At 36.4% G+C, this 24,249-nt stretch overlaps 1 protein-coding gene across 2 annotated transcripts; it reads right to left on the reverse strand.

Annotated features, from left to right (window-relative positions):
* Positions 1–1,425: 1,425 nt before the first annotated feature.
* Positions 1,426–24,019, reverse strand: LOC137399288 (ceramide synthase 1-like). 2 transcript variants are annotated; one of them, XM_068085328.1, is made up of 8 exons: positions 23,671–24,019; positions 18,817–18,982; positions 17,987–18,016; positions 8,991–9,171; positions 5,541–5,702; positions 4,552–4,708; positions 3,928–4,034; positions 1,426–1,767 (listed from the first exon to the last, which is right to left on the reverse strand). In XM_068085328.1, exons 1-8 carry the CDS (start codon positions 23,923–23,925, stop codon positions 1,716–1,718), a joined length of 1,110 nt encoding a protein of 369 aa, XP_067941429.1. In that variant the 5' UTR covers positions 23,926–24,019; the 3' UTR covers positions 1,426–1,715. The 2 variants fall into 2 exon arrangements, with proteins under 2 accessions (XP_067941429.1, XP_067941430.1); XM_068085329.1 differs by lacking the exon at positions 17,987–18,016.
* Between the last annotated feature and the right edge of the window lie 230 nt (positions 24,020–24,249).

Raw genomic sequence — 24,249 nt, forward strand, 5'->3', positions numbered from 1 at the left:
TGTCTCAACTGATAATCAGACTATTGATTAGGATTAACACTGATACAAATATCTTGTCTAAGTATATAAAGAGTTATCTGCTCCTTTGCAAATGATAGGGAATATAATTCCTAAATTTGTTAGCTAGGAATTCACAGTGGTTCTTGTGGTATGCCAATTGTTCCTAGCATTGCCACCCAAAATGGTGGGTTATTGAGTGTTTGGCCACACATTTTTTTATAAAGTACAACTTACTATAGTAAATCTAAACATTCATACTTATATTTTTGGGTTGAAAGCCTGGCAAAAGATTGTGCATATTTTGAAATTTTCATGTAGAGCTGGGAGCATGTAGGAAAGCATTAACTTAATCTATAATTGTCAGAAAAACATGACTCGAGCACTTCCAGGCATGACGAGCAATTGTATGCAAATGGGTATCCACAGTCGGTCATTTTGGTCCACACTTGGTTACAACCAGAAACAACTTGGGTCTGAATCTTAGTTTCACCCATCTCGCTCAATGACAGGTGCTGATCCTAATTAGAGGTTCTAGTAGCTAACTTACTAAGTAGAACTTCAGCTGCAGTTTTATAATACATGTAACTACATTCTTCATTAGTTCTAGGAACGAGATGTATCTACTTTCAAATGTGAGCACAATTAGGACTCACCAGACCTTTCACATATCCCACAAGTATACAGGAAACCAAATATAGTTAACTTGTCCGCATGGTTAATTCTACCAGAGCAATTGCAGCAAAGAGTGCTATATCTATAAATATATTTCTCAAAGTTGTCATCATTGTATATGTCCAGCTATAGCTATTACTATATCTTGGATTAAAGAACCCGTACCAAAAAAGATTTGATCTCAGACCCTCGCACTCACCAGGCTGATGCTGTACCAATTAGGCCACAGAGCTTCATTTGTTAGCTAGCTGATATACAAATTATGTTGCTATATGGGAGCAAATACCCACGACTTTGCGTACTACAAAGGGTGATTGCGATATTGGGTGAATAGTTCTCATTAGTAAGCTTACTCAAATTTTCCATTGACAAATGTGCCAGGCTAATAGCAAGTGGCAGGCAGCTCTCATTACCTCTCATCGGATAAGCTGATTTTTAATACCTTACCATTGCAGGTTATTGGAAGTTCCAACCATGCAACACGACCGTGATGCTATCACGACAGCAATGCCAGTGCAACTGTGATGACAACACAAAGTGACATATTAAATTGCTTCTTCAGCAAATTATTGATTCTAACCTGCAAGTCTAACTGTTTTGGTAGTTTATGCCTTATTTTGTGAAATAGACTACAAATGTAATAAATATTATCGTATATGGCATATACAGTTTTTGTTTAGTGGACAGCACAGTGTACTCAGTGATGAGTCCTTCAACTAGATCTAAAAATTCACATGTTGATGAAAGGCTATGTTCAATCCAATTGAACAATTTCCTTTCAATATACTATTATTTATTAGCTGTTGCGTTCAGAAAGACAATAAATGGTTATACGCATAATTTCAGACAATGCTGCAACATAGAAATTTGTCCATGAAAAAGTACAACAGTATAAATAATAGGCTTTGATCTAGTGACACAATAGCCATACCATAACACATAGCACACAACATTAAGAGTTGATAACATGTCATTCCGAGAGCTGAGAGACCACAGTTAGCGTGTGTTTGCTTACGAGTGTATAAAATGACTTGCTGCAACCGCTATGCTTGCTTCTTGCCTTCAACCTCATGACATTGGTGGTGGCCATTGTCCCTGCAATGAGTGGTGCTGGATGAGAGTGAGAAGATGATCTGCACACTAACAATCAGTACAATAAGTATAGAGGAGCATAGAGGAGCGCAGACAATGCTATGAGACAATGCTACAGTCAGACCTCAACTCATCGTCATCTCTAGATATAAACTTACTGACATATAACGAAGTTTGAACACCTACTTACGACGGTTTTGCCTTGACATAAAGTCACTTCCGACATACGGCATCCATAAATTCTTGAAACAAAAACTTTACAATTTAAAGCAAAAGGTCTGATAGAAATTAAGTCCAAATGTAATAGAACAAATGTTTTAAATTAGTTTGAACTAGATCTAGGGTAATTTAGAGCGTGTTACGCCGTGTATTTTTATCACTAAATTTACCCCAAACCTACACATCGCTGTGCCTAGACTTTCATTCACATCTCTCAGAAATAAAGTAAAGATTTTCCCAATTATTGCTTTTTAATTTAAGTTTTACATATAATTTAAGTTTTATATAAGTAGCTCATCGCAGTTTTATGTGGAGTCTTTGCTGTAATCTTACATCTAACTGTAGTTACATGTAACGTAACTACAGTTAGATGTTTGTAATGTAACGCACCATATTTATGGCTCTAGAATGAACCAAAAAAATACAACGAAATCATAGAGAAATATACGTTCCTACATACGACAGTTTTGAAACATGAAATAATTATTAGAACAAAGTTTTTATGTCGAGGTTTGACTGTGTTATATAATGCGCATTTCCATCACAACAGGATAAAAAACATGTTACTACGGAAAGAAATAAGCCAAAAGAAAGGCTGTGCAATAGTTAGCATTCGCCGATAAGGATTGTAATAAACAGAAATGACAAGAATGTAGCAGAGGTTCCACGCTACAAGCAGTAAAAATGGTAGGGTAACAGCAAAGTTTCACCTGACAAGTAAGTAGAAAAAATTTCATAGACTACTTGGTTAGATAAATCTTTCCTATTTGACTAGAGAAGTCTATCCACCATTTGATCAGACAAATTTAACTACAGCTTAATAGAACAGATCTAATTAAAGGTTGACTTGCAATAAAATTCACATCGCAGTTATTTGGTATCAAAAGATTCACCATATCTTACTCTGGTGTGTTGTAGGTGCAAAATATGTGGAAATGTGATTACAAGCTCTTAAAGGCTCAAAAACGAACAGTTAATCGCAGCTATCACGAAAACGCTGTAGATTGGAATCCCTTTCCAAATCGGCTCAAATAGGATGTAGTTGAACGTGATGGCTTCGGTTTATACTTCATGCCATCTCATTCGTCATAATATTTTCACAAATATACTTCACGCATTTAATAAAACCATGTCTATTGTCCTTACGCGTTTATGTCATCATCATTATAATGCTGTCACTTTAAGAACTAATATCTCACAACCTACCATAAAAATTCGTTTAAATTTTTAACCTTCACTCGAAGGAGTGCATATCATCCTCTGATGAACATGATGAACCTGTTGGTCCCCTGTGATAGTCGAAAAATGCTGCAGAATTTCTTCTGTCCATTTGGCAGGAAGTATGGGTCACATGATCAGATTACGACTAGATTAGAACAGGCTGAAACAAAACTGTGAAGTAGCGAGCATCTATATTTGATACCGGCTTTTCGGTAGAACCCGAAGTGTTTGTCTTTAAGTAGTGTTACGAGACGTTTTATATTGAGTCTTTTATTGGACTTTAATTCCACGTAATAACATGTGTCAAAACAATAACTACAATGTTTGAGTAAACCATCGAAATGAAGGGATTCCAAACTAGTATTAGTGATGGCCGCAATTAACTGTTTGTTTTTGAGCTTTTAAGAGCTTGTAATCACATTTCCACATATTTTGCACCTACAACACAGCAGAGTAAGACATGGTGAATCTTTTGATACCAAATAACTGTAATGTGAATTTTGTTGCAAGTAAACCGTTAACATTTGATCGAAAAAATTCATTTAATATTGAATAACTATTTTCTCCAATCTGCTGCCTTGCGACCTCAGATCTCCAATCTGCTGTTAAATTGCGACAATCTTCTCCAACTTATACAGTAGTTTGCTATAAAAACCATCTACTACTAAACACTCTGGCTCGAGAAACAAACATAATAAGAGCCACAGTCACAACCGAACTCACTTTGCGGTTGCCATATCTAGATTTCTCTGTATCACTTCCTCCTCTCTGATGTCATCAACCTCACTTATCTGGCCTGTCACAACCTTTACTAGGAAGCTTACTATGTACTGTAATCAAAGCGATATCATATACAAGAATGGTAACCATTTAACCACCTTACCTCTAGCTAATCTCTTCTCAATCATAAAAGGACAACCACCAGTTACTAGTGTTACAACGAGAGGATCAAAAACAGCAGTTACCAGTGTTACAGCAAGGGAAGACTACCGGTTACTAGTGATATAGAAAGGAGAGACATTACAGTGCACTCTACACGAGTTGGAGAGGAAATGAGGTGCACCTACATGTACATATCCTGTTCAACAGAAAAATATTGGTTACTCTCTAACAAATATTGTGTTTCACAATAAATCCTTACAATAAGTGACATGTTGTAACTATCTGGCTATATCAATCTACTCCAGCAAGAACTTAACCCTACTACGATAAAGCGTTCAAACAGGATAAAAATCTTACGAGTTTCTCTCCTTGTCAATATTTAGTAAAAGGCCAGCAATTAGAAGTCGTAGATATGACACCTCTCAACGTTGCGTGTTGGCAACAGAAAGAGCGTGTGACACTCACCAGGAACCAATAAGCGTTGATAAGCTGTAGTACCCATAGCATAGTGTTGAAGAAAAAATAAAACGGAAGGTGACCAGTCTCGCTGTACCTGACCATGGAACCATAGCCGGCGCTGTGAAGGATCTTTAGAGGCATCCAGTAGAGGCGTAAGACAAACCTGAGTGATGATCAACCAAAGTGAAGCTTAACTAATTGACTATAATGTGGCAGCTTTCAGAGAAACAGTATAGGTGGCAGTTTTTAGAGAAACAGTAACGGTAGCAACAATTGGTGAGTTTCTTTGGCCAATTGATCATTCACTAATTATAGATGCCTACAACAAATACCAAGCGCAGATTGTAAGAGCAAGAGGGAGTACTGAGTCAGAGTAAGAAGGAGTACTGAGTTAAAAAGACTACTGCGTCAGAGAGAGTACTGAGTCAGAGTAAGAGGTAGTACTGAGTCAGAGTAAGAGGGAGTACTGAGTCAGAAAGACTACTGCGTCAGAGAAAGTACTGAGTCATAGAGAGTACTGAGTCAGAGTAAGAGGGAGTACTGAGTCAGAAATACCACTGCGACAGAGAGAGTACTGAGTCAGAGTAAGAGGGAGTACTGAGTCAGAGAGAGTATTGAATAAGAGTAAGAGGGAGTACTGAGTCAGAAATACCACTGCGTCAGAGAGAGTACTGAGTCAGAGTAAGAGGGAGTACTGAGTCAGAGTAAGAGGGAGTACTGCGTCAGAGGGAGTACTGCGTCAGAGAGAGTACTGAGTCAGAGAAAGTACCGAGTCAAATTAAGAAAGAATACTGAGTCAAAGTAAGAGAGAGTATTGAGTCAGAGTAAAAGAGAGAGTACCGAGTAAGAGAGGGTACCGAGTCATTGTATTTATAGTAAAATACAAGAACTATCAGCAGATGCGCCTGAGGGTTTAATGGAAACATAACTCCAACAATGGATGTATCTAGACTCATATCAGCGTGTGTCCGAATAAAAATAGATGCTAAGCTTACCAGAATAGAGCAAAGGTGATGAAGCCTATGGTAGAGAGGATATCATGCAGCCGGTAAAGTAGACCACCGCGGGTCTTGAAGTAGACATTACACTTGGTAAACTCCAACACAACATCCGTTGGATCATGAATAAAAAGGACTAGCAGGCCAATCTTATGGTACCTGCAAAGTATGCCAAAATCGATACCCTTTATTGATAAGCGAGAACGGTTATATGTTTTAAGAATATGCCTTGTGACACTGTGAGCCTTTGTGACACTGTTATGAAGTACAGTAGAACCTGGCAGTACGAGTTAAAATCGCTCTCTGAATAGGTTTATATTGTAATTTACTCGTATTACATGGCAATTGTATAACATTGAAATCAATGTTATACAATTCACAAGATAGTGCATATCATTGATGTCATACTGTCATATTGTTGTTCCATGTACACTGCTCACACCTTTGCTTCATGCTGTTGCATTAGTTCCTCTATTCACTTCTAAAGAGATACATAGCGCTCGGGATCTTACAGCTACGAGGTGAGACGAAATTGTGAACTGCGTGAGTGCAGGCTGCTTTCAGTGGCAGAAGGGTGATAAATTGGGCGAGAGAATAGGTGAGGTAGATAGTGATCAATAACTAAAGTACGAGAGAAAGAAGCAGTCGACTGCGTTGAAAGCAACTATTTGAGAAGCGCTTTAAAATACTCCAGCTTGTCACATATCGAGCTCTTTTTGATAAATCTACGATACAAATTAGCCTCTCCTCCCCTTAGTCATCGCCTCAACTGATGATTGCTCCCACTACAAAATTTTACTCATTATACGGAACAAAAGTTTTTATGAGTGGCTGAAAGAGTTGCACTCAGATGTTCTAATGCATTTCAAAAATAAGCAGTCAGAGATTAAAAGGCATTTAAATTAACATTTTAATACAAACCAAACATACTTCCAAACTTACTCCTATGTATAACTTCCTTACTCCTATGTATAACTTCCTTACTCCTATGTATAACTTCCTTACTCCTATGTATAACTTCCTTACTCCTATGTATAACTTCCTTACTCCTATGTATAACTTCCTTACTCCTATGTATAACTTCCTTACTCCTATGTATAACTTCCTTACTCCTATGTATAACTTCCTTACTCCTATGTATAACTTCCTTACTCCTATGTATAACTTTAATAACTTAATATTTATGATTTATAGTACAAGCAAACTTTACCATGCTAATGAAAGGTATACCTCTCTAGTGTACACTCTAGTATACATTACACACTCACGTGTAAAATGATAAAATACCAAAATCACTAGCATTTTAAACGATGTGAATAAATTGTATCATAAACTGTCAGTGTGAACAGCGATGTTCCCCGCGATAGCAACTTTAGTCTCGGCGTCTAAATAAAATAAAACATTGTCTCATTCTGAGCGCCTAAACGCAGCTTGGTGTCCAATCCGAGTTCACATCATCAAAGTGTTGATAACATGATCCGGTCTCTTCTCAAGGCAGGTAGTTATAATAGTAATCATGTTTATTCTAACTAGTTATTACACACCTCACACCGCAATCGATAAACAACTGTTTTAGGACAAAGTTTAAAAATTAATTGGTTTTGGACTATGAATATAAACTAGTTGCCCGGATAATAAAAAGTCTTTGGTCAAAAAATTTATTTTTATTTAACATACAACATTTACCATTCTAACTTTTAAACTTCATATCATGAAAAGAGTATTTTTGTGCAGTTCAAATGAATTAGGAGAAAAATAAAACAACTGTAAAGGTTTTCAAAATTTGTCAAAAAATTAACTTTTAAATTTCATATAATGAAAGAAGTGTTTTGATAAAATAAATTAGTAGGAAAAAGAAAACCGTTAAGGTGTTTAAATGAAATCATTAGCAACTTAGCAAGTAATGGCTAAATATAGTCTGTTTTGCTACGATTACAGTGAAAAATTATTTGGTATACAATTATGATTTTAGTTCATTTCAGTGTTGACATCATAAGGAGAAAATATCGTAGATAGTGGAATAAAAACCCATAGTCTAATTATATAATACAAACACCTGGTAAAACTCATCAAAATCATCATCATTAAAATAGTAACCAAACAATATATTAACCTTAGTAACTATAGTTACCTACAACAACTTTCGAGGATTTTGCGGTTATGATCTGCAAGATAATGTAACATTACAGTGCACTACGCTCAGAACGTACCGTGGGGAGTTTTTAGCTTCGAGACAGATATGTAACATAAACGCTGAGTCTAACTTGAATGAATTTGGCTTATTAAACACGTACTTGAAGGAAATTGTAGTATGTATTTTAGTAAACTTCAAACTTTTAACTAAAATTTTATCACTTATCTGTTTGTGAATCCGTTTTTATCATAACAGATAACGCTGAACTCGCGTATAACTGTGTATCTGTTAATATCGGTTATAATCAATACACAAATCGCCAAAATTCAATTTGAGAGAAATTTTTGTTGATATCGTATGGCGGGAAAACTAATTCACCCTAGAATGGCGAGGACGAAAAAGCATCATGTTTTATAGAGATGGGCGGAAAATGTTTTATAACTGGGGCCTCATAACCTGTAGGGGCAATGTACCAATTAATATGTCATTTAGCGAATGAAATCAGGGAAAAGGGTATTCAGTATATAGTGAGAGCATTGGAAATGTAAGAACCTCCATAGACTTGTGGTTAGATCATTGGTTTACAAACATGGTTTTAATAGCTATAGCTGGACAGCAAAGTACGTAAACGCTGAGATTTACAATGTATAGATATACAAAGATGAGCCAATTCATGAGTAATAGCATTCAAAAGCACTATCCATCGCTGACAGAAATGAACACAAATTTTGCACAAACCACTAGTTGGGCTTTACTACTGCGACAACTGCATCAGGACAATCGCCGATAATATCAACCGCTTCGCTATTGGCTTATATGTGAGCAATAAATAAAATGTGCAAAAATCATTCGTAAATTGGGTCACCTACAGCACCGAAAATGAGCTCCTGTCACCAATGACATAGTGTCAAACTACTGTCACCAATGACATAGTGTCACCAATGACATAGTGTCACCAATGACATAGTGTCACCAATGACATAGTGTCAAACTACAAAACACAAACAGTACACGCACTCCAGAGTAAACCCAGGTAAGCGAAGAATTTTCAGTGAGAAATCATATTTCAAACATTTTTGTAATTTTTAAAATGTTGAAAAATATGGATTTTACGTAGAATTTTGCATGCATCTATGTGAGGAGTTACGTTACCACTTCTATCAAAATTAAACTAAACAGCTGCAACTGTGACGCATCGCTACGAAATTATTTTTAGTAAAACCATAAGTTATCAGCAAATGTTACTCATTGGGAAAAAAACAAAAATGTAATAAGAGGCCACAAGACTTGCTATGCCTTGATCCAGCACTTACCTTGTCAAGTATGAAAATCCAATAAGTGAAATTGCCAAGAAATGGTGAAAAATCATAAGATTGCTGTCACTGCGCCACGCGTCCATGCAAAGACTAGCATAAATAGAATGAATATAGAAGGAGATCTGTAGAGCATAAGCCCAGGAAATTACTGGTTCAACCCGCATACCAGGGACATGATCTGCAACAAAGAGCAAGCCTCAAACCGGTGTGCTACAATGTAGGTCAGATACAAATTGTTAGCCATTCTTATCAGCTATTTCGGGAACTAGAACTTGTCAAAATATCTGCAATGACGACTGCTAATAATGAGTTTACATATGCTACTATTAGATAAAAGATAGTTAAAATATTTTTTTTAATTTATATTTCCAACCTGATCGACCATTGAAATTTTTTTTTACTCCTGTGAAAGTTATAATTTAATAATTACACTAGTATATGAATACACTAGGTCATAAAACACTAGTGTATTCCATTAATTTTTTAGTTTAATTCATTAACATTAATAAAAATTTTATATATCATTTTGCTTTTTAAAAAAGTTTTTCAAACTTCATTAAAAGGAAAACTTCATGCGCTAAATCTTTTAAATATTTTACTAAACAGTAAACTCAAAGGTTTCATAAAACCTATTCATATACCCTACAGGATGAAATTATTCAAAGGATTTAATAATTCGCGTACTGGCGATTCAGCGAATTATTAAAATCCGCGATTAATTTGCTTTACTTTTTAACAGAAGGGAGAATAACTACTACCTCAAATTAAAAACTAACCGCTAGGCAAAGTTAGTAAACGTAGCCGAGTTCCAAACTATTCTAAAATCATAGCCGGGGCTTTGAGTTAAGCCATTGCCAATGCATCACACTTCTATACAAAAATTATTCAAGGTTACCACAGGTTATTTGGAATTTGGCACGTTGTCATCATTGCAAAAATCTCTCCTGTAATTCTTTACATTGAAAAAACTCATAACTTACCACAAGTTGTTGGTTTACCAAAAGCCTCCAAATCGATAAATATTCATAAAAACCTCTGGATTCAGTCAAAAATTTATAGCTTAGCATGATCGACATGAATTTCCTAGCTAAATAGAAACCTAAACATGTGTATACGCACGTGAAGGTTTTACTCTATTGCTAGCTGCTTTCACAGATTAATTTATTCACGAATGTGTTCATCCACGAACAATTTATTCCGCGAATATGCATGAAAAGACAATTCTTAGGAAATTTAACTTCACGAATAATTTCATCCTGTAGGGTAGTAAAAAGTCATGGTAATTTCACTTAGCACCAAAACCAACATCAACAGTAACATGACAAGATGCCACAGTGCCAACATATTGAGCTAAAAACTTGGGCATCGATGGGATTAAGAATGAAATTGTCTCAGCCTCTCAATAACTGTGTGCTTTCAAAATGAAAGCCTCTCAATAACTGTGTTTCTATGATGCGCATATTTTGCAAATTTGAGTCAATCCGCAAGTTATCCGCATCATTGAAACGGCATAAATCCGCAAGCTAAGTGTGTTTTGCAATCAGCAAAATTTTATCGAATCCATCATGCTTGCGAATCATGGAAACAGCACTTTCGAATCATGCGCATTGAAATATCGCTAGCTATTCCATTATAAATATTTTCACGCTTCAGTCGTTTTTTTATTTCGATTTGAGCAGTCTCAATGCGCCGATGTTCAGCACTAGTGCTGGGCACAGGTAATAAAACTCGTAGAACCCGCAAGCTTATCTTCTTTCGAGTCTCGGGTAATAGAGATTTTGAGCATTTCGATCGTGCGGGTTCGCGTTTTGACTTGCAAATCAGGTTTTGGTACACGGATCGGTCGAGTTGAGAGGACAAAAACTCGATTTATAGCGCCCTGCGCTATAAAAACTGTTTAATAACACGCATGTCAGCCCTTTGAACCCTGGGTTTTTGTCAATGCGCAGCAGTAACCCTGGAAAATCTGTCCAACGATCCGAACTTTTTAAGGTTTCATTAGATACAGTCAAACTCGGATAACTCGCCCTTGGATAGCTCGAACGGATTTTTTGGTCCGTTCCCACGCAATGATAAACTGCTTCAAATAACTCAACCTCAACTTCGTTAAAGGTTGACTTGCAACAAAATTCACATTATAGTTATTTGGTATCAAAAGATTCACCATGTCTTCCTCTGTTGTGTTGTATGTGCCAAATATGTGGAAATGTGATTACAAGCTTTTAAAAGCTCAAAAGCGAAAAGCCGCTGTAAATTGGAATCTCTTTATTTCAATGACGTAGCCATGAAATTTGGTTGTCTTGTCACGTGATGTTCTCACGTGAATTGAAAGGCCAATAAAAAGCTCAATATAAAACTTATCGTAGCACTAGTTTATGACAAACACTTCGGGTTTTACCGAAGACCCCGTATCAAATATAGATGCTCGCTACTTTACAGTTTTGTTTCGGCTTGGTCTAATCGTCAAGTCGTAATCTGATCATGTGACCCAATACTTCGAAAATAATTTTTGCAGCACTTTTCGATTATCACAGGTAACCAACAGGCTCGTCATGATTATCAGACAATGATATGTACTCCTTCGAGGTAAGGTTAAAGAGTTTAGCAAATCTTTACGGTAAGTGATAGGATATCGCTGCTAAAAGTGACAGCATTACAATGACGATAAAACAGACGTGTAAGAACAATAGACATGATTTTATTGAACGCGTGAAGTATATTTGTGGAAGTATTTCGACGAATGAGGTTGCATGAAAGTGTAAACAGAAACCATCCTGTAACAACTATGTCCCATTTGAGCCGTTTTGGAAAGAGAATCCAAACTACAGCGTATTAGTGATGGCCGCAATTAACTGTTCGTTTTTTAGCTTTTAAGAGCTTTTAATCACATTCCCACAGCAAACGCTGCTAGGGTGACCCCTAGTTGGAAATACTTTTGAGCATGGCAAATCAATCCTGGGGGAAGTATATGGGTGAAAGCGAGTACAGCGATTAATATTACACTTTCCAACATGATTGCTAATCTTTGCCATAACACCATCATAACATCTATACACCGATACCAAATCATTCACCATTAAGGATAGAAAGATACCTCAAAAAGCTTGAAGGAGGTGTGATACAGAATAAGAAAGCATTACATTTCCGGAGAAGATTTACATTTTACGTAAATCATTACACAACAGCGCACAACAGCACTGTTGTGCGCTGTGAAAACTGTTAAAGAGCTTCAATAGCCCAACATCCCAGAGAAGAATATTATCAATATATTAACTGTGGGTGCTATGCTATTCCACCCCATTCTCCCGATTCAAATTTTTAAAGAACTTTAGTTCATCATTCTCACACAGTCTATTAATCGCCATCAAGTCGGCACATTTCAATGTTGCCGGATTTTTTGACTTTATCAAACTTAATTCTCAATAAAACTTGCGCTTTTTTATGTATTTACTGCAGCTAAAAAATTCTTTCAAGCTGCAGTAAATACATAGAACAGCGCAAGTTTTTCCGTCTTCAGCCACATAAGCATGTATCAAGTATTGCATACTCGGCAATTAAAAGCAGCAGTTGCCTACATTTCAGCATCCTATCACACCCGAGGCTAGCCTGTCTTGACAAGCTGTTGTTTTTGCGTAGTTATCCCCCCGTCGAGCGGCGAGCAACAACAGCTTGTCACAAGACGTACGGCACCTGATGCATCAGCTGCACTTATAAGGAGTTGTTCTCTTCCGTCTACGCAGCTTGGCCGCGATGTTATGTCGGTCGCTCCATTGGTAATCATAACGGATTTCACGCAAAAATTTATGTAAAAAAATTAAGATAAGAACGTTTAACTGGCGACCCCTCTCTGCAGTAAACTTTATTAGAATTTGAGAACTTAGGCAACAGCAGCGACTAAACATGTCGTTATTTGTGCGCTCAGTCAGTTTTATTTTTATTTTTGTATCAGTCAGTTTTATTTGTTCTTATGGATTTTATTTTGAGTTTATTTTATTCTCAAGTTCTACTAAAATTTATTACAGAAACTGGTCTTTGGTTAAACGTTGTAATCTTGTTTTTTTCTACATAAATTTTTGCGTGAAATTCGTTATGATTACCAATGGAGCGACCGACATAACATCGCGGCCAAGCCGCGTAGAAGGAAGAGAACAACTCCCTATAAGTGCAGCTGATGCATCAGGTGCAGTACGTCTTGTGACAAGCTGTTGTTGCTCGCCGCTCAACGGGGGGACAACTACGCAAAAACAACAGCTTGTCAAGACAGGCTAACCCGAGGCGGACCAATGTAACAAGTATATATGTGCCATGATCACAGAAACCATGGTCAAGTCGTTATTATAAGATTTAGAGTTATCTGCATTAACTGAAGGAGAAAATTCTCACAGTTATTTTGCAAAAAAAATTTGATTCTAGCTTAAATACAGCAGATTTTATGGTCAATAAACTGAATGCATGTTTACCATCAGTGCGAAAACATAGTTCCGAGAAAACTGGTGTTAAAGTCTGAGAAACGAGAACCGATGCACAGATTTGTTTACATTTCAAAACGTCATAGCAACCAATATTAAGAGGTTGTGATGTTTATCTAGATTTCTGTCTTTATATCAAAAACATTATGCTGAATTTAAAAATCTAAACAGATTTTGGCTGGTTGTCATAGAAATGGCTGTATATCTATAAGAAAATGTATTACCTAACGTTGCAGATGTTAAAAAGGGCTTGGCAGTGCCGCGATATTGAGCACAACCGTAGTATCATCAACAAAATGTTAAAAAAATAATAACAGTAACATATTGCACATCATCGGTCACCCTATACTTTGATCTAGCAAATTCGAATAATTTTTTTTATAATCAAATCTTATAAAATCGAATAATTATTCTTATCATTAAATATTGTAAAAATCTTATAAGAATGGTTATGAATATCTCATGGTCATTCCCTTTACTTACATTGCTTTTGGCATCAGTTGGAATACCAAAGAACTCATTATAAGTGTCCAAAATGTCAGAATTATCCTTCAAATCGGCAAAAAAGAAACGATTACGTTTTTCGGACGCCATTTTTTAGTACTTCCTGTTTAGCATAGCAACGGTTTTAAGGGTTTTTTCTGAGGTTTTAAGCCATTTATTATCTAAACTGACTTCAGATTCAGAAAGATCACTCTTTGATTGGTCCAGAAGCACGTGTTACAAAAATCCTTACCAAAATTATAAACTCAGTTAGTGCAACTTTAAAGTCGAATTTAACTCAACTTCGTGATTTGCGACTTAATCATGGTTTCTGTGACCGCAACCCATATTATACATTTTATATACAGTCAAACATGGATAACTCGCCCACGGATAGCTCGAACACATGGTTAACTCGAACGGTTTCTTTGGTCCGTTCCCACGTAATAATAAATTGATATAGATAACTCGAACTCAACACTGTTAACTCGAACTGTTTTTTCCCAACGGCTACCGAAACGGTTGTTATCGCTTTAGAAAATCACTTTATTCCAAGCCATAGAGGTAAACCTCAACTTTTCGTAATTCATAAGCGTCGTTATTACCACCATCGCCAAAATATTTTTGTCAACATATTTTCTAAAGGTTTGGTGAAATTTGATTTATACCAAACATCCGCTTAGCGATCGCCCTTCGGAAGCAAGTTAAAGTGAGGTAATCTTTGCATAAACTTCAAGAAAAATCGGCAAAATTGATCGTGGGTAAAACGCTCAAAAGAAAAAGATGTCTTTTCTTTTGAGCATTTCAACAACGATCGGCAAAATTGATCGTGGGTAAAACGCTCAAAAGAAAAAGATGTCTTTTCTTTTGAGCATTTCAACAACGATCGGCAAAATTGATCGTGGGTAAAACGCTAAAAAGAAAAAGATGTCTTTTCTTTTGAGCATTTCAACAACGATCGGCAAAATTGATCGTGGGTAAAACGCTCAAAAGAAAAAGATGTCTTTTCTTTTGAGCATTTCAACAACGATTGGCAAAATTGATCGTGGGTAAAACGCTCAAAAGAAAAAGATGTCTTTTCTTTTGAGCATTTCAACAACGATCAAGTTTTGCCAATGTCAATCTAAAAGACGTCCTGGCAATAACATCACCTCAAACAACAAACCAATCTCAAGTAATAGAAAAATCTCTATACTTTTTAATAAAAACGTTTTAAACTTTACATTAGAAGCATTTTATTTGAAACAAGCCATTTGTGCTTTTGATTTATATTATAGTTTGTATATGTACATGTATATACTAATAAATAAGTAAATACATGGACTTGTGACAGTGCTCTGATAACTTGAACGCTCTGATAATTCGAACACTTTCGCTCGGTCCCATGAAGTTCGAGTTATCCATGTTTGACTGTATATAACTGATTTTAAGGCTATGAGTATAAATTCAAACAAGAAATTCTAAAGTAGGCCTATCAAGTCATTGACATTTTCATGCCACACCATCTTTAACTCTTTCACTGCTGCAAGCCGAGGTATCGACTTGGGTTACCTTCTCTTTGTGGCCGGAAGCGGATACATGGGCTTTTAGACAGCGCGTTAGATTATCTGATTACTCAGCTTCAGATAGACCAATAAGATTTGGTTTCCATGAAAACAAGCTTGTTGCTACCGATGTAGACTAATTAGCAGGCCTCTCACTAGCAGCTTACTGACTATCCAACAGAAAGTTCACGGAAAAAAGCACAGATAAAAAAATAATACCGCAGTCGTTCAAGCTGTAGAAGCTTCTAATATTCTTAGCCATAGAGACTCCAGTAACTCTATATCGAGTGATTCTGAGTCTTTTAGTGCATGTATTTCATGTGAAAAATTGTAACAATAACCAAATATTATGGCAACAGTCTAAATACGACAATCGAAATCACTGGCAAAATATTGTTGATAAAGTTGGGTAAAATTTTTTATTATTTTTAAATGAAGTTAATTTAAGATTTTTTTTTAATTTTCTGATAAAGTATCTTTCTTTCAACAACCTGTCTTGTAAACTAGGGGGATATCTTCATTCTTTCTCAAGTTACTACAAAATTAGTGACGTTATGTCAACATTTGTGTGAATAAAAAAATTAATTCGGTAAGAGCTAGAAATAAATTTGATAGCGAAAGAGTTAACATAAAAACACAAAATGTAGCCTCGAGGAACAACAAACATATACAGATAGTCAAAACGTAAACAACATGGAAGCCCTAGTTTTTCTTACAAAAAAAGCATGGCAGTGTGGGATATACACCAGCAATTAAACAAATATAAGCATGCAGGGATGAGCGACTATAAAAAAGAGGATTGAAAATATGAAATGCAAACCGCAAATCAGAGTGGAACGAATACGAAGCAGAATCAAACGCTGCTTTCGTGGTAGCAGTGACCATAGAGTTATCTCCCCCTAGAGTGACACACCATGAGCTGCTTATAGGAGATGTTGCATGGTCTCCCCTTTTAAAAAAGTCTATGTATCACACTTGTGGGTCAGCAGAATTAGCGATGCCCCAGAGGTTACGATCTGGATTGATATCGACTGGTCTTTCCGCAAACAAATTTGAAAAATTCCGGCACTTCCGACAAATGTTCTGACGACTTTAACGGTAGCATTTAGTCTATGACACTAAAAAATAAAACAAAGTGAATGCTGTTTAACCACTCAGACATCAATTTTTAATCAATTATAAAAGATTTTATTATTCGCATTTGAACAATGCAGCTGATAAATTCAGTGACTAACTTTCTTGTTTTAGTCAGGATGCAAATGATATACATTGAGGTTCCCATTTACAATGGCAAAAGTTAATAAGGACCAATCCCTGCCGTGTAGTACTCCTAGTTACCAGCACTACAAAAGTAAATTACTTTTTTTCTCACTGATTAATAAATAAATATAGGCTATGATTTATTCATATGTTCAGTAATAAATGAAATTTATTACCACGGCAGGAAATCTTATTTCGTACTTCTAATACAGCCTGGCTTCATGAAACGATCAAGCGTGCAACACAAAGAATCTGGATGGTTATCTGATTAGTGTTTATTGAGGATAGGTGAATCAGATAAGGATTTATATCGGCTCTTGCAAGTTGAAACCAGAGCATCTCTAATTAAAATTCCGTGCTTCAAACTTTACATTTTCAAAAAATATTTTATCGCAAGCTAAAAAGTTTTATCGTAAGCCAAAATATTAACTTTTTGCAACTGTAACAAGTTTTAAATGTGGTTTTAATGCTAATGATGTGGAACCAAAAAGAATTATGTTATAAAATTGGTCATTCTTGTCAAAGCATGCCAGTAAAAAACCTGCAGGGAAGAGCAAGGCCCAACAAATACTAGCACAGCGATTCTAAGCCGAGACAAGAAAGGAGGCTTGCTAACATACATGTATATATTACACAGGGGAAGGAGAAAGCGAGTTAACTATCACCAGTGTTTCATATATCAACCTGGACTGATCTTATGCCAAATTATTCTACCTTTGGTAACTAGCACAAATTACTTTTCCTTTACTATTACTTTGCATTCAGAGAGTTGTCTTCTCATGTTCTAGAGAAATTATGTTCATAGATAGCTTTATGACAGTTTTACAACAAACAAAGGTAAGATTAGGCAGACCATTTTACGATAAAAAATTATTTTAACATTTGTTATGATGATAATCAAATTTTATTCCATTCCTCAATATTTAATACCTTGTCATACCAACAAATATGATATGATAACAATCAGCCATTAACTTTCTTGACACACTTTTTCTGAAATTGAAAAACAAAACAAAATAGATGAAAAAAAGCAAAAGTTGTTTCTTCGGAGATTGGTGAGAAATTGAAATGAACTTAAGGACTAACTGCGGACTTATCTAGCAATGTTTGACATGAACTACGGCCGTTACTTAGCCTGACTGAGATTGATACTTTCACCGTTACCATTTATTGAAGTTTTACGCGACCAGTCCAGAATGGTAGATGAAACAAAAGTGTCTTATACATTGCGACTTACTTGGCAGGCCTGACTGAACAAGCACATAATCTGAAAAGAGGACAAAGGTGACAAGAAGAGCAAACATAACCTTTTGACTAAATAGATAAGAGAGACGAATGTTGATATGACACCCAACCCATTGACCCGAACTGTCACTAGGAATGTTCAAAACATGCACGCTTTCCATATATAACAAACAATTAGGTTACAGTGCAGGCCACCGGGTGAAGGAAGCAGGACAACAGTACATTAAAAGACTATAATTGTGCTTTATCATAAAACCACCTGAAAAATCCATCACCTCAAACTTTAGCTTAGATATGACTCAATACTACAATAAGATGACGCATTACTACTATGAAATGACGCATTACTACTATGAGATGACGCATTACTACTATGAGATGACTCATTACTACGATGAGATGACTCATTACGACCATTAGACGACGCATTACTACCATGAGATGACTCATTATGACCACGCGATATATGCTAGATATGTTATATATCTGGCAATACATGTGATACATCGGAGAGCTGGCCATCATAGTATGAATGCATGATACATGTGCTATTATATTAAATGGACCAATGCAGAGTTAGAAGCCTGCTTTCTAGTTTTATAGATTAGCATGCATCGTAACAGCACCAAATAAAATGCATGACTTTGATAAAGTCAGCAACAAAGACCAGGGGCTCACTATCCCTGCATGAGACTATGGACTTTGGAAGAAGCAATAAGCATCAAAAACATTGAAGGCTTTGTTACAAAGGTCTCTCCAAAACTCCGGTGCTACCCACAAGGTTCCAGGGGCATACACTAAATCGAAACCATTATCACCTACCATTCCAAATACTATCAGGTTCGTAGAATATGTGGTTGTACTGCGGCAGGCCAAAGATAATATAGCATGACAGGCTCAGTGTGATCGTATAAACAATAAACTTCCATGCACTCTCAGGATATTTTGCGGCATCTGGCTGCCTTAGCTTGGCTAACTTGGCTATGGGCTGCAAAAAATGACATAGCTGTAATACTGAAGAACATAACCAACAGACCAATATTAGCAATTAAAGTGGCATAAACACAATAATAAGCTGTCAAGCTATGCTCAAGTGTAAAGGTTAGAAGGTCAGAAATGAGAATGAGCGATAAGAGTGAGATAACATGTAGTCCTACACAAACGTTGAGCATTATTGTAAGCGGCTAAAGGCAGAGTCATCTAGTTATTCCATTGTTCTGAAGCAAAGGGAAGCGGTGGTGATATAACAAACCTGGTCTTTGCTAAAGTTGGCCTCAACTTTCATATTGACTCACTATGTTCCCATGACACATTTAACTTTCACATTGACTCACTATGTTCCCATGACACATTGACTCACTATGTTCCCATGACACATTGACTCACTATGTTCCCATGACACATTTAACTTTCACATTGACTCACTATGTTCCCATGACACATTGACTCACTATGTTCCCATGACACATTGACTCACTATGTTCCCATGACACATTGACTCACTATGTTCCCATGACACATTGACTCACTATGTTCCCATGACACATTGACTCACTATGTTCCCATGACACATTGACTCACTATGTTCCCATGACACATTGACTCACTATGTTCCCATGACACATTTAATCGGGCCACAAGTTGAGCGAGTTTTGTTACTTGCAATCTTTATCGAATGTTTTAGCATGCAAATGATGGAAATGGCACTTGGAAATGATGCATAAGACAATGTGGCGCAAGCTAATTCACTTGAACATTTTCTACAATTCCATCGTTAATATTTCGATTTGACGCAACAGAAGTGCACCACATTGACCTCGGCGTAGAAATCCTTATCTTTTTTAACAAATCGCCCATATTGATCCACAATATGACATTCAATGTCCTTGAAGTACTTATCATGAGGTAACTCAATGTGCACATAATTCCAAATCGCCACCATAAGCGCAATGGAAACATAGTGAAAATGATTGTCGAATCCATGGAGCCAGATGGTTGACCACAAGGTCTTGAGGCAAATCAGGATTAAGAGCTTACCAGCACATGACGGGCTTAGTGTGCTGACAATAAGAATGATAACACGTTTATTTCTCATACTAAATATTGCCTTTTTCCGTAAAGGTAGACTTGCAACAAAATTCATATTACAGTTATTTGGTATCAAAAGGTTCATCATGTCTTACTCTGTTGTGTTGTAAGTGCCAAATATGTGGAAATGTGATCACAAGCTCTTAAAAGCTCAAAAAAGAACGGTTAATCACAGCCATCACAAAAGCGCCATAGGTTGCAATCCCTCTCCGAAATGGCTCGAATTTGAAATGGCTTGAACACGATGTGCTTCTGTTAACACTTTCATACAAACCATTCGTCGAAATATTTTCACAAATATACTTCACGCATTCAATAAAACCATATCTATTGTCGTTATGCACCCACTTCATCATCATTGTAATGCTGCCACTTTGAGCACTAATATCTCAAAAACTAGCCTAAAAATTAGTTTAATTTTTTAACCTTAACTCGAAGAAGTGCACATCATCCTCTGAGAGACATGAGGAGCCTGTTGGTCACCTGTGATAATTGAAAAATGCTGCAGAAATTGTTCGTGCTATTTGCCAGGAAGTATGGGTCACATGATCAGATTACGACGAGATGATTAGGCCAAGCCGAAACTGTAAAGTAGCGAGCATCTATATTTGATTATAAGGGCTTTCCGATAGAACCAAAAATGTTTGTCATAAACTAGTGCTAAAATAAGTTTTATATATTGAGCCTTTCATTGGCCTTTCAATTCACATGATAACATTATGTGTCAAAACTAAAACCACGTCGAGTTGAGTATACGTCATCGAAATAAAGGGATTCCAACCTATGGCGTTTTCATGACGGCTGCGAAAAAATGTTCGTTTTTGAGCTTTGAAGAGCTTGTAAACACATTTCCATATATTTTGCACTTACAAAACAGCAGAGTAAGATATAGTGAACTTTTAGATACCAGATAACTGTTATGTGAATTTTGTTACAAGTTAACCTTTAATGATATACAGGTAATTGGATTGCCACCCGCAGAAAATACTGCAAGAAAAGGCTATGATGGAAAAATGTAGGCAATCTCAACTAGAGATATGAGGTAAATAGATTGAAGACTAAAAGAGTATGATACATCATCGCAGCACAGCGCACGAGCAATAACTAGCCACTAATAAAAAGAAGCAGAAACAATTGTACATTTCGCAAGCACTAGGAAGGAACAATGAAATGATTTATTCACCACGCTTAATTTACCTTTCAAAATTGCTAACGGTATTAGAACAGTTTACGTATAACAAAAAGTGTGCTGCAACCTTCTACAATGTGTCATTATAACTCTGCAACAATACCTTAAAGAGAGGGTATTTGTATAGCACCTTCTCAGCCTAATAAACTTGATTTCAGCTATTCATTGGTACTGATATTGACAAGTGTAACTGCTAACTATTACAAATAGTTAGCAGTGCAAATTAAAACCAACATGTCCCCGTGGAACATTTCCTTGAATGCCAAACAACCACCGATACTCTTCTACAGTCTGTATAAATCTTTTTGACTGATAAAACCTACAACTACACGATTCACACAAAAAATGCACACTTTTCGATTGCGCTGGATTGATTTTGAGATTAAATGATTGAAAGCAACTCATGTAACCGGGAATGGAACTAATGCATGCTAAATTTAATATTAGTTCTACTTTGTGCTTTTGTTTCTATTATTAGAATTATAATACATTAGAAAAGATGTGAAGCGCTACTATATTAAGTATCATCGATACCATGAAATTTGAAAAGCTTAAAAATGAAAATAGTTTGTCTAAAATGGAAGACAGTTGCGCCGTAACAGCACATCAGTAGATTTGACCAATTTAAAACACATAATACTAAATTAGTGTTTTAGATGATATTTAAATAAACTATCCAACATTTCATTTGCTTGAAATTCTAAAATTCTACAAACAGATTTCAAAAGCAAAGAAATTAAATATTCCATATCATCCGTAACCATGAAAAAATTACAGCAACCTAAAATTTATGAATTAGGCTAGTTTGAGCTGCCCTCATTTTTTAATATCGCTGTGGCTACAACAAACATAATATATGAATACAGCCCTCTATACCCTAATAATATATAGTGTATTATATATATATCACAGGTGTCCTTTAGCGGGATATTGCCGAAGCCGAGATTGGGCCGTAGTCTACACACACAAAAAAGCAACAAAGGTCCACGTAGTTATGAGCAAAAACAAAAGTATCCACCCAAATATCTCACTAGTTCGATGAGCAGCACACACAAAAACTAAACCAATCGACAGAGCCACCCATCATGTCAAAATATTCCAAGTTTCAAGTCATGTCTTGCACAACTCACCTTATGGTTTCTCAAACCTTGTCCCAAAGTCCCTATTAATTTGAGGCTGTCCGATTGCTGTTTTAGAAATGGTCGCCGCTAGCCTAACCTAACATCCTGATTCAACATCTCACTAACTATCGGAGCATTGCTAAAAGAGGAAATCAAAAAGTTCGGGAGCACTCAGCAATGCCCCGATAGTTACTGAGATGTTGAATTAGAACGTTAGGCTAGGCTAGCGGCGACCATTTTCAAAACAGCAAACAGACAGTCTCAAATTAATAGGGACTTTGGGACAAGTTTTGAGAAACCATAAGGTGAGTTGTGCAAGACATGACTTGAACTTTGGAATATTTTGACATGGGTGGCTCTGTCGATTGGTTCAGTTTTTGTGTGTGCTGCTCATCGGACTGGTGAGATATTTGGGTAGATACTTTTGTTTTTGCTCATAACTACGTGGACCTTTGTTGTTGTTTTGTGTGTGTAGACTACGGCCCGGCCTCGGCAATATCCCGCTAAAGGACACCTGTGATATATATACATGTATATATATGAAATATATATGACAAAACGGTTGTCTGCCATGTGACTATGAACCAAGCAGTACATAAGCTAAACTACGCTTTCGTACCTGGCTGTACGTTATAGGTTTGTAAGTAAAAATATCAATTGTTAAAAAATTCAATGAAAACATTTTATTTTAAGCACTTAAACTACAATCGAAAGCCTATCATGCACGTGACCAGGCATGGTGCATTACAATTGAGAGCCTGGAGTGAGAATATTCAACAAATAACCTCATCAAAAACATGCAAAATATGTTTCTGGTCCATTTTTGTCTTTATTTGGGCAGAAATGCTTCTGTTCTTGAAAAAGTCGTCCTGTGAGCTTGCAGAATTAACATGGGTTCAAAGTGAAGAACACCAAGTTTAACAACGATTATTGATACCTTGAAAACAAGCAACTACATTTAGTTATTGTAAATTTATAACAGTGGAACATATAACTCTAATAACAATACTACGCCGTCAGACCTGCCAACCCAAGAGTGGTGCAATGCGTGAGGTTTGGTTTTGGGGCAGTTGATGCATCATTGATAGTATATATAAAGTTGTGGAAATTGGGGCAAACATCTCACGCATTTCTCACGCATTTTCATTTTTTCTTTGGGGTGATTGCGTGAGTCTCACGCCCAATGCGTGAGAGTTGGCAGGTATGTACGCCGTCTCCAAATAAGTGAAACTACTGTTTTTTTAAATACATGTATAACGTTATACAATCAAAGCTTACCTCAAATATAAAAAACGAGAGAAGATATCGAAGCAAAGTCCAAAAAATCGCTAGTGCAATCACAACACCAAATTCGTTTCCAATATTGTCTAAGACAGCAAACCTTTCAAATGTGCGAAAAAATGTTAGCGGCTGAAAATCTCCGGAACAATTTGCGAGACAATACTCCACGCCCCATTTTATATCGTTGAATGTCTTTCCGTACGACGGTACTCCACCAGAAACAAAGGTATTTAGTTGTTGAACGTATTCCATATATTATGCTCTTCTAATTCAAGCTAGTGCAAGCAAAGCGAGCGGTTTGCTTAACTGTCTTAGTCGCGGCAAGCACTAACAAAATATGGCACCATCACAAGAATTACGTTCAATGATTCGCGTTAATGATTTCGGAAACTTATATTCGCCTATATTTTCGTACCGCCCTAAAAACTAACTTTATTATCGCGCTTCTAGCAATAGGCGCGCTAAAATAAAGTTGGCGACGGCCATCATATTTTATTAGGACATTACCAATAGGACACACGATCAGTGCTATAATATAAACCAGGACTTCTTCTCCACGTGTGGAAAATAGCGCAT

This window comes from Watersipora subatra, chromosome 7 (genome assembly GCF_963576615.1).
Source record: "Watersipora subatra chromosome 7, tzWatSuba1.1, whole genome shotgun sequence".
NCBI lineage: Eukaryota > Metazoa > Bryozoa > Gymnolaemata > Cheilostomatida > Watersiporidae > Watersipora > Watersipora subatra.